This window comes from Humulus lupulus, chromosome 8 (assembly GCF_963169125.1).
Source record: "Humulus lupulus chromosome 8, drHumLupu1.1, whole genome shotgun sequence".
Classification (NCBI taxonomy): Eukaryota; Viridiplantae; Streptophyta; class Magnoliopsida; order Rosales; family Cannabaceae; genus Humulus; species Humulus lupulus.
The window spans coordinates 45,045,499-45,060,893 of record NC_084800.1 but is presented as its reverse complement, the minus strand read 5'-3'; the positions used below and the strand labels follow the sequence as shown (position 1 = coordinate 45,060,893).

The following is a 15,395-nucleotide window of genomic DNA, read 5'->3' as shown; positions in this document are numbered from 1 at the left end:
GCCACTGACGAAAAGCTCTTGATTATACCGTTCTTGTTACAAAAGTTGGTAAATAAGTCGCAGTCAAACTGGGTTCCGTTGTCAGACACAATCTTTCTTGGCACTCCATATCGGCATACGATGTTCTTTACCACGAAATCTAGGATCTTCTTTGAAGTTATGGTCGCTAGTGGTTCAGCCTCTGTCCATTTTGTGAAGTAATCAACCGCGACCGCAGCATACTTTACTCCTCCTTTGCCAGTTGGGAGTGAGCCTATGAGGTCGATGCCCCATACCGCAAAAGGCCATGGGGACGTCAACATGGTTAGTTCGGAAGGTGGAGCTCGGGGTATCGTGGCGAATCTTTGGCACTTGTCGCACTTTTTCACGAACTCGAAAGAATCCGTTTTAATGGTTGGCCAGAAATATCCTTGGCGTATAATTTTCTTGGATAGGCTATGCCCCCCGGTATGATCTCCGCAGAACCCTTCATGAACTTCTCTAATAATCTTCTTTGCCTCGGGGGGAGTCACACATCTGAGCAATGGCATGGAATACCCTCTTCTGTATAGCCTTCCATCCAGGATGGTGTAACGAGGAAGTTGATACATTAGTTTCCGAGCCTGACTTCGATCTTTCGGAAGAATTCCATTTTCGAGGTATTCAACGATCGGGCTCATCCAGGTCGGTTCTGTCTCGATCATGCACACATCTTCCTTGTCTGACTCAGTAATGCTGGGTGCTGACAAGTGTTCTACGGGTACAACATTCAGCTCCTCATTTTCAGTGGAAGTGGCGAGCCGAGCTAAGGCATCTGCATTTGAGTTTTGTTCTCGGGGAACCTGTTCGATTGCATAAAACTCAAAAAACTCCAATGCGTACTTTGCCTTCTCCAGATAAGCTGCCATTTTTGCGCCACGAGCCTGGTACTCTCCCAAGATTTGATTAACTACGAGCTGAGAGTCGCTGTAACAATGTATAGCTTTGGCCTTGAGTTCCTTTGCTATTCGTAGTCGCGCCAGTAAAGCCTCGTACTCAGCTTCATTATTAGATGCTTTAAAGCCGAACCTTAATGCAGAGTGAAATTTGCTCCCTGCAGGAGTGATCAAAATAACTCCTGCCCCCGCTCCATTTTCATTTGACGACCCGTCGACGTAAAGTTTCCACAGCTCGTGGGCCGTGGTTGTTACCTCGTCATCAGCGATGCCGGTGCACTCCACTATGAAATCCGCCAACGCTTGTGCCTTGATGGTCGTCCTCGGATGGTAGGTGATCTCGAATTGTCCGAGTTCAACAGCCCACTTTAGGAGTCGACCAGACGCCTCTGGTTTAGACAAGACTTGCCTTAGTGGTTGATCTGTTAATACATGGATAGGATGTGCCTGAAAGTAAGGGCGGAGCTTTCGAGATGAGTGGATCAGACTGAGGGCGAGCTTCTCCATCAGTGGATACCTTGACTCTGCCCCCAGTAATCTTTTACTGATATAGTAGACGGGTTTCTGTATTCTCTCTTCCTCTCGGACGAGCACCGCGCTTATCGCGTGTTCGGTAGTTGAGAGGTACAGGAACAGTACTTCTCCCGTCTCAGGCTTTGATAGGATGGGCGGTTCGGCTAGGTGCTTTTTGAGCTCCTGAAAGGCTAGCTCGCACTCATCTGTCCATTCGAACTTCTTACTTCCTTTCAATAAGTTGAAGAATGGGAGACCGCGGTCTGTTGACTTCAAGATGAACCTGCTCAGAGCTGCCATCCTGCCAGTCAGGCTTTGAACATCTTTATGCTTCCGAGGCAAAGGCATATCGATGAGGGCCTTTATCTTGTCGGGATTAGCCTCGATCCCACGAGAATTGACAATGAAACCCAGAAATTTTCCTGAAGACACCCCAAAAGTGCACTTCTGAGGATTCAACTTCATGTTGTACTTTCTGAGCACGCCAAAGCACTCTTCGAGGTCATCAACATGGTTCTTGTTAAGTTGAGACTTTACAAGCATGTCGTCAACATAAACTTCCATGTTGTTCCCTATTTGCTCTGAGAACATCATGTTTACGAGCCGCTGGTACGTGGCTCCGGCATTCTTGAGTCCGAATGGCATGACATTGTAGTAGTAGAGCCCTTTATCTGTAATGAAGCTCGTATGCTCTTGGTCGGGGGCATGCATGGGAATCTGGTTATATCCAGAATAGGCATCCATGAACGACATCAGACCATGCCCCGCCGTGGCATCCACGAGCTGATCAATTCTCGGCAGGGGGAAACAGTCTTTCGGGCAGGCCTTGTTGAGGTCCGAGTAGTCAATGCACGTCCTCCATGTCCCATTGGGTTTCGGGACCAACACTGGATTGGCCACCCAATCAGGGTAAAAAGCGTCCCTTATAAAATTATTTGCTTTCAGCCTGTCCACCTCCTCCTTTAGTGCTTTCTTTCTGTCTTCATCCAGCTGCCTTCGCTTTTGCTGCTTCGGGGGAAAGCTTTTGTCTATATTCAATGCGTGGCTCGCTACATTAGGGCTTATTCCCACCATGTCAGAGTGGGACCATGCGAAGACATCCTGGTTTTTCTTCAGAAAGCAAATTAATTGCTATTTTGATTCGTCTTGGAGGTGTTTCCCGACCTTCACCTTTTTTGAGGGATCAGATTCATCGAGCTGAACCTCTTCGAGCTCCTCCAAAGGTTGGAGGTCAACCTTCTCTTCAATCCTTGGATCGATCTCCTCATCAATTTCTAAAACTGTCCCATCTTTATTCTGTATGACAACAAGTGCTTGCGCGCTTGTTTGTTTCTTTCCCCTTAAGGAAATGCTGTAGCACTCCCTTCCTGCCAATTGATCTCCTTTCAATGTTCCGACCCCGCTTGGAGTTGGGAACTTAAGGGCTAGATGCCTTACAGATGAAACTGCCCCCAGCCCGACCAGGGCGGGTCTCCCGAGCAATACATTGTAGGCAGATGGTAACTCTACTACCACGAACTCCATCATCTTGGTCACTGAGACTGGATAGTCTCCCAAGGTCACAGGGAGTTCAATGGACCCCATACAGGCGGTTCCTTCTCCAGAAAAGCCGTACAAAGTGGTTGCACAAGCCTTCAGGTCGCGAAGGGAGAGTCCCATTTTTTCTAGGGTTGCTTTATAAAGAATGTTAACTGAGCTCCCATTGTCTATGAGAACTCGGCGCACTCTTTTGTTGGCAAGCTGTAGGGTGATGACGAGTGGATCATGATGAGGGAACTGGACGTGGGAGGCATCCTCCTCGGTGAAGGTTATAGGCTGAGTCTCAACCCTTTGGCTTTTTGGTGCCCTTGGTTCGGGTTCATATGGAGACCCGTCCCCTGTCTTCAGCTCATTCACATATCGTTTTTGAGCATTTCTGCCCCCTCCTGCGAGATGAGGACCTCCCGAGATGGTTATTACGTCCTCTCCATCTATCGGCGGAGGCCTGTCCTCATCCCGAGATCGGGAGTTATTATTCTGTGCTGCCGGAAGCGCGGCTACTCTCTGGCTAGCAGTAGCCTGTCCAGTATTCTGGTTTTTGACGTACTACCGGAAATAACCTCTCGAGATCAACCCTTCGATCTCGTCCTTCAGCTGTCGGCATTCATCAGTTGTGTGGCTGGTGTCCCTATGAAATCGACAGTATTTGTTGGAATCCCTCTTGGATTTTTGATTCCTCATAGGGTCCGGACAACTGAAGGGGACCTGGTTTTCATTAGCCAGGTATATGTTTTCCCGAGACTCGTTGAGCTCGGTGTGCACTTTATATACGGAGAAATACCTTTCTCCTTTTCTCTTCTTTCCTCCATCAACCTCGGGATTATTTCCCTCGCTATTTTTCCTCTTGGAGGGATTCTCTGAGGTAGGCTGTGTAACTGCTGGGTCAACCGAGGTTGAGGCGGAGTTAATGTTTATCGTTGTAGTTTCGGTCTGCGAGGTCACCTTGAGTGTTGACCTCGCCTCCTCTACATTGACAAATCTCTGCGCCCGTCTGTTAAACTCAGTTATCGACCTCACCGGTTTCCCTTGCATGTCATCCCAAAGGGCACTCCCGGGCAAAACACCAGCTCGAATGGCCATCAAATGCCCACTGTCATCCACGTCTCGAGCTCGGGCGACCTCTAGATTAAATCTTGTCAGGTAGCTCTTTAGTGTTTCGCCCGGTTGTTGTCGGACGTTAGTCAAAGTGGATGCTTCGGGTCTGACTCCCATCATAGCTCAGAACTGCTTCTTGAAGTCTCTAGACAATTGATCCCACGAAGTTATAGAATGTCTCTTGTACTTCTCGAACCAACTCTTGGCAGGCCCGGCCAATGATGTCGGAAACAACATACATCTGAGCTCGTAACCCACGTTACTAGCTCTCATGATAGTGTTGAATGTACTCAGATGGTTGCATGGGTCGGTTTTTCCTTCAAACGCTGGGACGTGAGGAATCCGGAACCCTTGGGGGAACTGAGTGTTAGAAATATTGGGAGCAAATGGCTCGAGCTCCTCATCAGAGTCCTCATATCGACCGTTCCCTTGTTCATTCTTCAAAAGCCTAAAGGCTTTTTCGAGCTGATCGATCCTTTCTTGTACTGGGTCCTTAGGCGGTGTTTGGAATTGATAGTCATTAATCGCGATCCCAGGCTCGCGTCTCCGTGAGGGATCTCTACGCCCATTCAGATGATTCCTAAGATCCGAGTTTGTCTGATCTCCCTTTCCCCTGCTCTGATTCAGGTGATTGCGCAGGTCGGGATGGCTCTTGTGATTTCCAGTATTTTTACGACCCCGGTCGTGTTTACTGACAGACCTAGTTTCTCCGGACTCATCTCTAGTGAAACTCATCGATCGGTCATTTCGTGGTGGATCCTTTCTACGTCGCCTTGTCCCTGCAGTGCGAGATCGGGACGTCTGACTTCTCTCGGATGGCGCGCCTTTCCGCCCCTGGAACGTCTCCCTGTTTTCTTGTCTTTCCCCTGTACGCCCTTGATCCTAATCTCGATCAGGTTGAGCGTTCCTGCGGGGAGGTGAAGGATATCTTATGGGAGACAGAGGAAACCGTATAGGTGACGGTGGTTGCCGTCCTTGCCTCGGCCTGGAGGGTCCAGAATTTGCCCGAGATGGGCCAGTTGCGTTTGGTGCACTACCAGGAACCTGAGTCCGAGCCTCGGCAGGAGCCCGGTTTTTCTCAGTTCCTGCAGGCACTTCCACAGGTGGATTAGGCGGGACCCGAGCTCAGGTACTCCTCTGAGGCCTAGAAGGAGCAGATGGCTCTGTTGGTGCTGGAGGTTGCGCTGGCCTCCTTGTGGTAGCATTTTTTCGTGGACGCCCACGGGGCCTCCGGGGAGGAACGTGCACGTCCCTTGGAGGAGGGACTTGGTCTTCGCGCGGAAGCGGGGGCTGAGCCACCTGCGCCTCCGCGGCTATCCTAGTCAACTCCTCGTTACGTTTGTTGGCATCTGCCAGCAGTTGTTTCAGCTGCCGATTCTCCAATTCTACAATAGGGACATAACGCTCAGGGTTATAATACATGTCCTCATCCCTTGGTTGTGGAGGTGGTCCCCGGGAATCGGAGGACCCACTCCTTTCTTCAGCGTCCGGGTTCTCCATCGGTTGTTTTCCAGGACGCCTTGGGTAATTTTCTTCAGGAGTGTTCTGATTGTTTGCAGCCATGAATCTCTCTGGGATGGATGCTTGAGGCTCTCAATGGAAGCACCAAACTGTTGACGCCGTTTTTCGTCAACAGATAAAAGAAGAGAGCACGTAAACAATTAAAGACAATAGCTAAAACAAACAAACCAATCAGACACACGGTTTTTACGTGGTTCAGCAGTTAAATCTGCCTAGTCCACGAGTCTCTGTTATTAATCTCAAGATTATCTCTGAACAATTCTTTAGCATGAATTCTCCAGAGTTTTCTCTTAAGGATCAGAATTTCGGTCCTTTACAATGGTGCATGACTTCTCTATTTATAGAGAAGGATGCAGAATACCATCCCACATATTTTGGGTAGTTAATCTTTTGTGAATATAAATAAATGGCTTTAAATGCCAACAATCAGATATAAAAGGAAACGTTCCCCAAAGATCAGGAAACGCATAACTGACTAAATAATATCCCACGATTTTTGGGGATTTACATCAATAAATGAGGATTATATCCCATATCTACAATACTTGTAGATATTCAAGGTAATCATAGCGTATCTCCAAGGCTTCAGCATCTAAGGTTTCACGTCATTGTGCGAGCCACTGACATTTCCCGAGCTGACATTGCTTTCGAGATAGCATATCGAGCTCGAGATCCCTGCTCCGAAGTTGTTCCTGAAGATGAGGGGCTCACAGAGCTATCCTTCGAGATCGAGATCATTTCGAGGTCACCATATTCGAGGTCTGTATCATACTTTGCAGGCTCCGATTTACAATCGTAGAGCATACCCTAACCCTCACGAGACCATTTAATGCGAACTCAGCTTTCGAGGTCATATTTGCTATGGCTCGAAATCTGGGTATAACAACTATAAATTCTTGTTAATTATAAAAAATATATATACCAGCAGTATGATTGACCATTTCTTTATTTGTCAAAAAATGAATAATTATTTAACCTTGCAGCAAACAGTTAACACAGTTTTATATAAACACTGAAAGATACATATATATCATAATAACAATACTCATGTTAAGCAACAATAATAATGCTCACTAGGAGCAAGATTATAGATATTCTTAAGCTTTGTGTGTAATCAAACTGTTTATTAGACATATGGTAACACATAAAACATTAAAAATAATAATTGTATGGTTAGATAACCATAATCGACAATAATCATAATACTTTAACCCTAATAGTTGATTAATATTGTTGTTATTCTTAGAACAATCTATTCGAAATTGTACCATTTATTAGATGTTAAATAGTCATTAATTTAAGTATGATACTATATAAAACTTAAATTACTTCACAAAATCTATAAAAAATTATGAATTTCTATTAAGTAATACTTTAGTCGACGTGTTTGTGACCTTTGCCAACGTGTTTGTGACCTTTGGGGTATTTAATTGATTTTTGTCAGCATTATTAAGTAATGTGTTGACAAAAATATCACTATTAAAAATGAATTCGGGTAAAACTACTTTTCCCATTGCAATAAAAACTAATGCTTCGGTAATTCGGAAATGCGCTCTTTTGTCGGAGCTTTATAGAATGATGCTGGCAAAAGTTAATAACAACGACACAAATTACTAAAAGAAAAAACAGTATCATGGGCGACGTATGTCGCCCCTAATAAAATGTGCTTAATGGTGTACATTACGGATGATTAATGTGTCGCCTCTAATATTGCAATATCAGGGGTGACACTGTCACCCTTAAAAGGTGAGATATCGCCTCAAATGTTTTCATATGTGGCATAACTTTTGGTCAATGTGTCGCCCCTGATATGTCACCAGTTGCCTTTGATAATAGATTATTAGGGGTGACAACGTCGCCCCTAATACTATTTCATTTAAGAAAAAATAATATAATTATTTTAATTTTTGAAAAATAATTAATTAAAATTTAAATCATTAAAACAAATATATTAAAAATAAAAATATTATATTAAATATTCAAATTAGTTCATTAAGATAACAAACATACATATTGTAAATATAATTAAACAATAACTAACAATAATATAAACCTAGTCTCCTAAATCAGTTGTTTCATCCTCCATATTGTCTTCCTATTGCGGTTGTGGTGGTTGTGGCGGCTGCGGTGGCATCGGCTATGGATATTAGGGAGGTAATGTGGATGATCCTGTTCCATACATGTAGGGATACGGCAGCTGCGACGATGATGAAATCGGTCACGAATAAGGTGATGGTGTTGGTCCATACATGTATGGAGGTGACATGGGTTGAGACGGCGCTGCCCCGTACATGGAAGGATAGGCTGGAGCTGGATGTTGCTAAGACGAAGCTCTAGAAATGTTGTCGCTATCAGGAATAGGCGGCACCTGAATGTGGTGGTCGAAATGAAGGTGGAAGAAATTGGGTCAAGTAATTGACTTGTTCAGTCAAAGACTTTACTACATTCTCCAAATTATCGTATTGTTCTGCTGAACGTTGAGGGGGGGCTTCAGACTCGCTAAATCTTGAGCAATGGGTAGATCATGACCCATACCCCTTCAATTTTCACCCCACTCCTTGTTCGTGTCCACGCCTATTACCCAGTACATTTTGTAACAACTCCACCTGATCAACTATTGTCGAACCATCTTCATTGGAAGCGGGTGCTTGTTGAGTTTGTAACTCATAATTAGTTATTAGTTTTCCAATTTTTTAGAAAACGTTAGGGACAATAATAATAAATATAACTCTATGAATATTAAAAAAGATAATTTAAACTTACATAACCTTGGCGAGCATCATCGTTCACAAAATCATTTGTTGCTTTCTTCCAATGGTACTCATTCCATGACTCAATAAGGTCCGGGTTTGCCTAAAAAATAAAACTCAAATGTTAGAGAACATGTAATTTTAAAGAAACTATTTTGATAACATTTTAACTTTAACTTACTCTTTCGTAGCGGATGGCTGCCAACGATTTAGTACCTTGCGTTATACAATACTTTTGTTGACTTTTGTGAGTACGCAAAAAAATTCGGATTTGTTATAACTCACAAATCTGCTTCCACTCCTCCTTGGAAACATCATTGGTTGGGCTGTTTAGAACCTTGTCCCAATCCTTTGTTCCTTTATAGTATTCATCAAAGTGTTTGCGTCTTAATGTTTTCCTATGACGGTATCGATATTTCATCTCTCACTCGATACCTTCTTTACACTTTGAGTAATCCTTGCGGCCCTCTAATTGATAATACCACTAAATTGAAATATTTTTTTTACCTGGATTGTTGAACAACCTACTCTCCGAGATCCACAATCAAAACAAAATTTGATGAGTTGGTGTCATATACAACATCAACATCAATAATCATATCTGAAGCGTCTGGAAAGTCCCAAACTCGAGATGATTCCCTTCTTGGACAACTTTCCAATCTGTCCTCTAACAGGATCATCGATGTAGAATACATGTTTCGCTTGGCTAGCTAGTATGAATTGTTCATCTTTGGTGAATACATTTTATCACCAAAGAAAAGCAACAAAAATGAAATATATTTTAACACTAGCAGTTTTAAGATGTCTTCTAAAGTCTTATGATACCATAAAAAAATTATGATGTTTTATAAGCTCTTATTTTATAATGTTTAAAAGCATTATTAATTCCTATTTTATTTTCTTAATTAGTTTTTTTTAATTATCAAACTTACTTTTTCAACTTACAAATTAATATTAAATTTACAAATAATATTATTTTTGAAAATTTGAATATATGAATGATTTATTTTTACATTAGTAAATTTGTTAATATTAAATTAAATTATTTATCTAATTTTTTAATTTATTTTAAAATTATTTATCTAATTTTTTAATTTATCTAAGCTTAGAGAATTGGTACATAAGCTTTTGGACAAAGGTATTGAAACCTTGTTCAAGTTGGTGATCCCCAATACTCTAAACTTTGGTTGTGTGAGAGTTCTTGTTCTTATTATTGTTCTTTTTCTTTTTTAATTCTTTCTTTAGTATGTATATATATGTATACTTTGAGTTGTTTTCTTCTTCTTCTTCTACATCTTTTCTATTTATTTGTACATTTAGCAATTCGGTTGTAACATTTATTTTAATCAAAGCTTTGTTGTATTTCTTGCTTAGAGTTGTATTTTGGTTTCACTATTTCCACTGAATAATAATTTTTAATGCCCTAATCTCCAGGGACCGTTACAATGTGCATTTTAAATAGTGCTAAACTCGCTAATCGAGTAATTTGGTCATAATCGTGTAACTAAGTATGATTAGCAGTTTATGGTTAAAATTTTTGGTTAAGATACAACGTTTTTTCACTAAAACGTTTACTGTATAAATTTACATCCCAAAAATATAATTTAAAGGTTAATTACAACCAAAGATTTACAACTAGCCGACCTATGCGAAAAAATAGGGTTTAACCCTAGTTCCTCTTTAAACCCTCGACTGTGGCGGTCGAGCAGCCGCATATGTACACATCGTCACCTAAGCTCTCCAACCCAAGGATGGTCTACTTTTCTTTTGCCTTTACCTGCACCACATAGCACCCATAAGCCAAAGCTTAGCAAGAAAACTTAATATGCTCATGAACAAGTAATAACATTTTACTAAATCATAATAGACATGCCTAGCAATAATAGCCCTATTCATGCATGAAAATAAGTTCAGATAATGATGGTGGATCCTGCCCTCCTGTATGGATTAATATCAAGTGAGTCCTAATCAGATAAGTGATTTACACTTTGAGATTCTGACGATCATGCTGGGACGTGTAGCCCTAATTAGATGAGTGACTGATGAGTGAGTCACTAATTTAAACTAGATGAGTGACTGATGAGTAAGTCACTAACTTAAACCAGATGAGTGACTATGGAGTCACAAACTTGAATCATATGAGTGACTGATGAGTGAGTCACTAAATTAAACTAGATGAGTGAATATGGAGTCACAAACTTGAATCGGATGAGTGACTGATGAGTGAGTCACTAACTTAAACCAGATGAGTGACTATAGAGTCACAAACTTGAATCTGATGAGTGAGTCACTAATTTGGGCTCCGCACCCTTAGCCATGTGATGATGCAGTCACCTGGGCCTTCTGGCCATGGCTCTAAGTAACTAGCCATTAGGCTAGACAAGCGCTTTTAGTTTTCATCGAACTTGAGGTCGGTCAAGCATTAATGCTCATGATGAGTCATTCAATGCTTATGTTGATTAGATCTAATCATTTCGGCTTGTGTTGAACACATCAATGCCATTCTTGACTCTTAAGCCAATACCATACGATTTGTGCCGATTTCTGACTCATGGGTCAGTGCCATACACAAGTAAGCAATGCAACCAGGCATATATCATATGTCAAATATCCAAATGTAGGGCATTCAACATGCTTACTTAATAATCAATAGCATAATTATGATCATGCACATTTACAGAGACTCAAGCTCTGATCAATCTCATATTCAATATTCATGTCATGCCCTAATCACATGTATCTCATGCATCACATACTGAGTGCAGTTTTCTTACCTCTGGTTCAAGCGAGAAATAACAAATGAACAACCCTTGAGAACGATCGATCATTTGATTCCCTTAGCGGTCACCTAGTCATAACCAAATAAAACTTCCAATTAATGAAATCAACAATAAAAGGTTATTGACCTAAACCTCACTCCCGGGACCTCAAATCGTACTCAAACGATTAGTAGATTTGATCTCGAGCCTTAGGAATTGAAACCCCAAGCCAAAAACCCTAAAAAAGGCCCAAAATAGGACCCTGGAAAAACAGGGTAGCGCTACAGCGCTGCCCCCCTAGCGCCCCAGCGCTACAATCAGAGTTGACTGGCCCTGGACAGCGCTGTAGCGCCCTCCCTTGGGCAGTATAGCGCTAGGACTAGCCTGAATCAGCCCTAATTCTTTGTCCTTCGAGTTTTACAATTCCAAGCTTCACAAACTGATCCTAAACTTCATTCAAACTCCCAAATGAACCCAAATATTCACTCTACAAGTCCTAGGCATCAAAACCTAATCAACCTTTGCCAAAAACTCCATTGAATTCTCACCATCCAACTCAAAATCCCAACTGAACATCAAAAGGAAAACAGAGCAAGAACCAGAGTTTCAATGGTTAAAAACTTACCTCAAGCTCAGTAGACCCTCAAGGCTTAACTCCCTAGCTTGAATCCTCAAAAGAAGCTCAAAAATTCAAAGAGAAAAGAAGAAGAAAAACAATCGGGAGAAGAAAGGAACTATGTTCTGTTTTGGTTAGCTTTCTACAACTTCTAATGGCTGATATATATCCTTAGGTCAAAAGACCAAAATTCCCCTAGGTCATTTAAAGTCCTCTTAAGGCTACCAAGGGTAAAACCGTCATTTCTCCTCTATCTCGTTAATCATAATTAACACCCTCCAATTCCCGTTACTCACAATATTCTCAAAAGCTAATAAATCATACCCCATTACCATTTAATTTCCGGTAATGTACTAATCCTCAAATTACCCCGAGCCCCGAAATTAACCTCGTTGTGACCAAACCGATAACTTACATTCAAAGATCTTCTCATGCCGAATGACTCTAACAAATCCACATTATGATGTGGTTTTACTCATAATTCACCAACATGCATGAAAATATACAAATGTGCCATCAACTGGCCAAATTACCAAAATGCCCTTATAATGAAAAGTTGACTCATAGGCATGCATTTATCATCATATAATAATATAATTTACATAATCATGTAATAACATAATAAATCAATTATGGCACTCCCGGCCTCCTAATCAAGGTCCTAAACCTTATTAAAAAATTTGGGTCATTACAAATATATATTCTCTAACAATATTTGCATCAACTTTTATTATTGTACATTAGATATCAGTTGTAAAAATTGTGTCAAATATATCAATTATTAATTTTTTGTACTAAATATAACACAATATTTATATCTTCTATTGAAGTGGGGTCTTATTATTCCAAAAAAGTCAAGCTTCACCTCTTTTATATATATTTATATACTAGGTAAAAGCGACGTACAATGCACGTTTGTTTAGTTTTAAAATTATAAACATTGTATATAATTTTAATAAAAACTGGTTCACTATCTTTTTGAAAATATATATATTTTTATAATCGAATGAATTATAGTTCTATATTATATATAAATATTTATATTAATAATCTTTACATATATGACATCTAAACATAACGTTGACATAGATATATATTTACATTATTACATGACATACATATAAAATAGAAGAATATTTAAAAAGAAATTGATAATAGAAATAAAATAAGAATAGAAAAAGTCATATATATATAAAATAAGAATATATCTCGCAATGTCCTTTAGTGAATTTGATGAAGAATAAAAGCTCCAATCACTTGATAAAAACAAACTATCATACAAATTTATAAGATAAAAAAATAATATGCATGTCTTTATTATTTTTTAATAAATATGATTTAATTATTTAAATTATCATAAAATATCTTAAAAATATCTTATTTTAATTAATTAATTTATTTATTTTTGTTTAAGTTTATGTTTGTTCTAATTTTTGAATTTGGCAGTGACAACAAATTATTATATATTATATGTTTAATATAATATTAAGTTTGATTAAATTTTATTTTAGTTATAAAATATATGGTTTTATTATTTTTAAATAATTATCATTGTAAAATATCTCAAAAATATCTTATTTTAATTTGTTTAATTATTTATTTATTTATTTAAGTTTAAGTTAGATTTACAATTTACTGTTAAATATAAGAATATTCTATTAAATATAAGAATATTCTGTTAAAGTTAACTGAAAAAAATTAAAAAACCGTTAAAACTAAGAATTTCCGTTATCTACACACTTTTTATATAGAATAGATATATTATATCTATTTATATATATTAGCTCTTCCAGATGAACACGATGATTCTCGTTATGTGGACAAAAGGTGAAGTTACTGAATTTGACTTATGCTTCTCAATAAAAATAAGAGGAGTTATGACAAAAAAATATATTTGTTTAAAAAAAAATTAATAATTCTTGGCAAAGTAAACACACTAGTTGAATACACTCTATATCTTATTATATATTCTCAATGCCTTATTAGAAAAGTTATTTTATGGCATTTGGGACTAGCTCAAGTAGTTGAGTGGGAGAAGGGAAAGTTTTAAATTCCATTACATAAAAAAAATTATAAAAAATTATCAAAAGAATCACCAATTAAAAAATATAATGCATATTTGAAGAAATTAACATATAAATAAATTACAAATAAAAAAAGAAAACCATAAATATAGCTAGTACTTATTAGTAAGTTCAAATTTATATAAAATTAATTGATAAGTCATATGATAGTTTATATTTAATATGTACTTCATGTTAAGTTAATTTTACTTTTCTTTTCTTTACCATGCATGACTATCGGTTATACTGATTTATCTTCTAAAAAGCTTGATCAATTTGTAGTCGTTTTTGCAAATGAGATGTAATTATAGTACTTTTACTTCATTAGCTATCTAATATGTGGGGATCTTATTATATATTTAGTACTTAATTGGTATACATATATATAATTATAATTATAATTGAAATGTGTCTTTTTTAATTGCCAAGTTTGGTCAGCCTAAGAGTCTTCCCATATAATATAATCAATCTTAATTTGCAATCTCCCTATCCAAAGAACATCAGAAGTATAGAATATTTGAAAGTGAGTCGACCATTTTCTTTGTTTGTTGTTGTTTTCAGCAGGTACTTTATCTAATTAAAAAAGCCATGAGGGCCATTTATTCAAATATAATCTAGTAAGCTTGCAATTATGATCTAATTGGATAATATATCTGTAATTAGTATATAGGTGCGTTCTCATCATTGGAAATATTTATATTTATATATTGCTTCGCAAATCACAAATATACTTAAATAGTTTATGTATGATAATTGATAAAGTTCTACTGGATGACTAATAAAAGTAACCAAATAAACTAGTGATACATTCACATTGTACGAGTTTTGAATGCCTGAGACAACGACATTTAAGGACAAAAATATGATTGGTATATCAGCACTATATGTATAAACTAAGTTTTACGATACTGTAAGCCAAATTTAATTGGTAAGATATAGTACTAATTCTAAAAAGCTTTCATTTTTCCTTTTTTTTTTATGCTAATTATACAAAATTTATTGGACCGACAATGTAGTACACATGGAGATCGCAATTCTCTTGGCTAAAATTCGATCTTGATCCCAAAGGTTAAATAATAAAACTCCTCTTTCTTTCTTTTTTATTTTTCATTTTCAGAAAGTACACAGACGAAGAATGCAATGACAAATATGTGTGATCCTCCGTTTGAACTTTGAAGATACATCTAATATAACGGCGCCGTAAGGTGTATTTAAGATAACACCTGATCAATGATAATAAATATATATATACTAGGAAGTTGCAACTTGAAACGTTTTTTTTGTTTTTAAAACTGTAAATATTATTTATAATTTTAATAAAAATTGATTTAGTATTATCATTTTTTTTAATATATATATATATATAATAGAATGAATTATAGTTGTATAATATATATAAATATTTATATTAATAATTTTTACATATATCACATCTAAAAACAAAGTCAACTTAAAGTGTTTCTTTAGTTTTAAAACTGTAAATATTATCTATAATTTTAATAAAAATTGGTTTAGTATTGTTTTTTAAAATATATATATAATAGAATTAATTATAGTTCTATGGTATATATAAATATTTATATCAATAATCTCTACATATATGACATCTAAAAACAAAGTTGACA

The 15,395-nt window shown here is 37.8% G+C and overlaps 1 protein-coding gene across 1 annotated transcript in view; it reads right to left on the bottom strand.

Annotated features, from left to right (window-relative positions):
- The window catches only part of LOC133795335 (uncharacterized), a 35,412-nt gene extending 26,385 nt beyond the window's left edge, over positions 1-9,027 (bottom strand). The window contains exons 1-2 of the mRNA XM_062232789.1: positions 8,911-9,027; positions 8,346-8,435 (exon numbers count right to left, since the gene is read on the bottom strand). Coding sequence (XP_062088773.1) covers positions 8,346-8,435; positions 8,911-9,027 — 207 coding nt within the window. The remainder of the gene's footprint in view (positions 1-8,345; positions 8,436-8,910) is intronic.
- Positions 9,028-15,395: the final 6,368 nt, after the last annotated feature.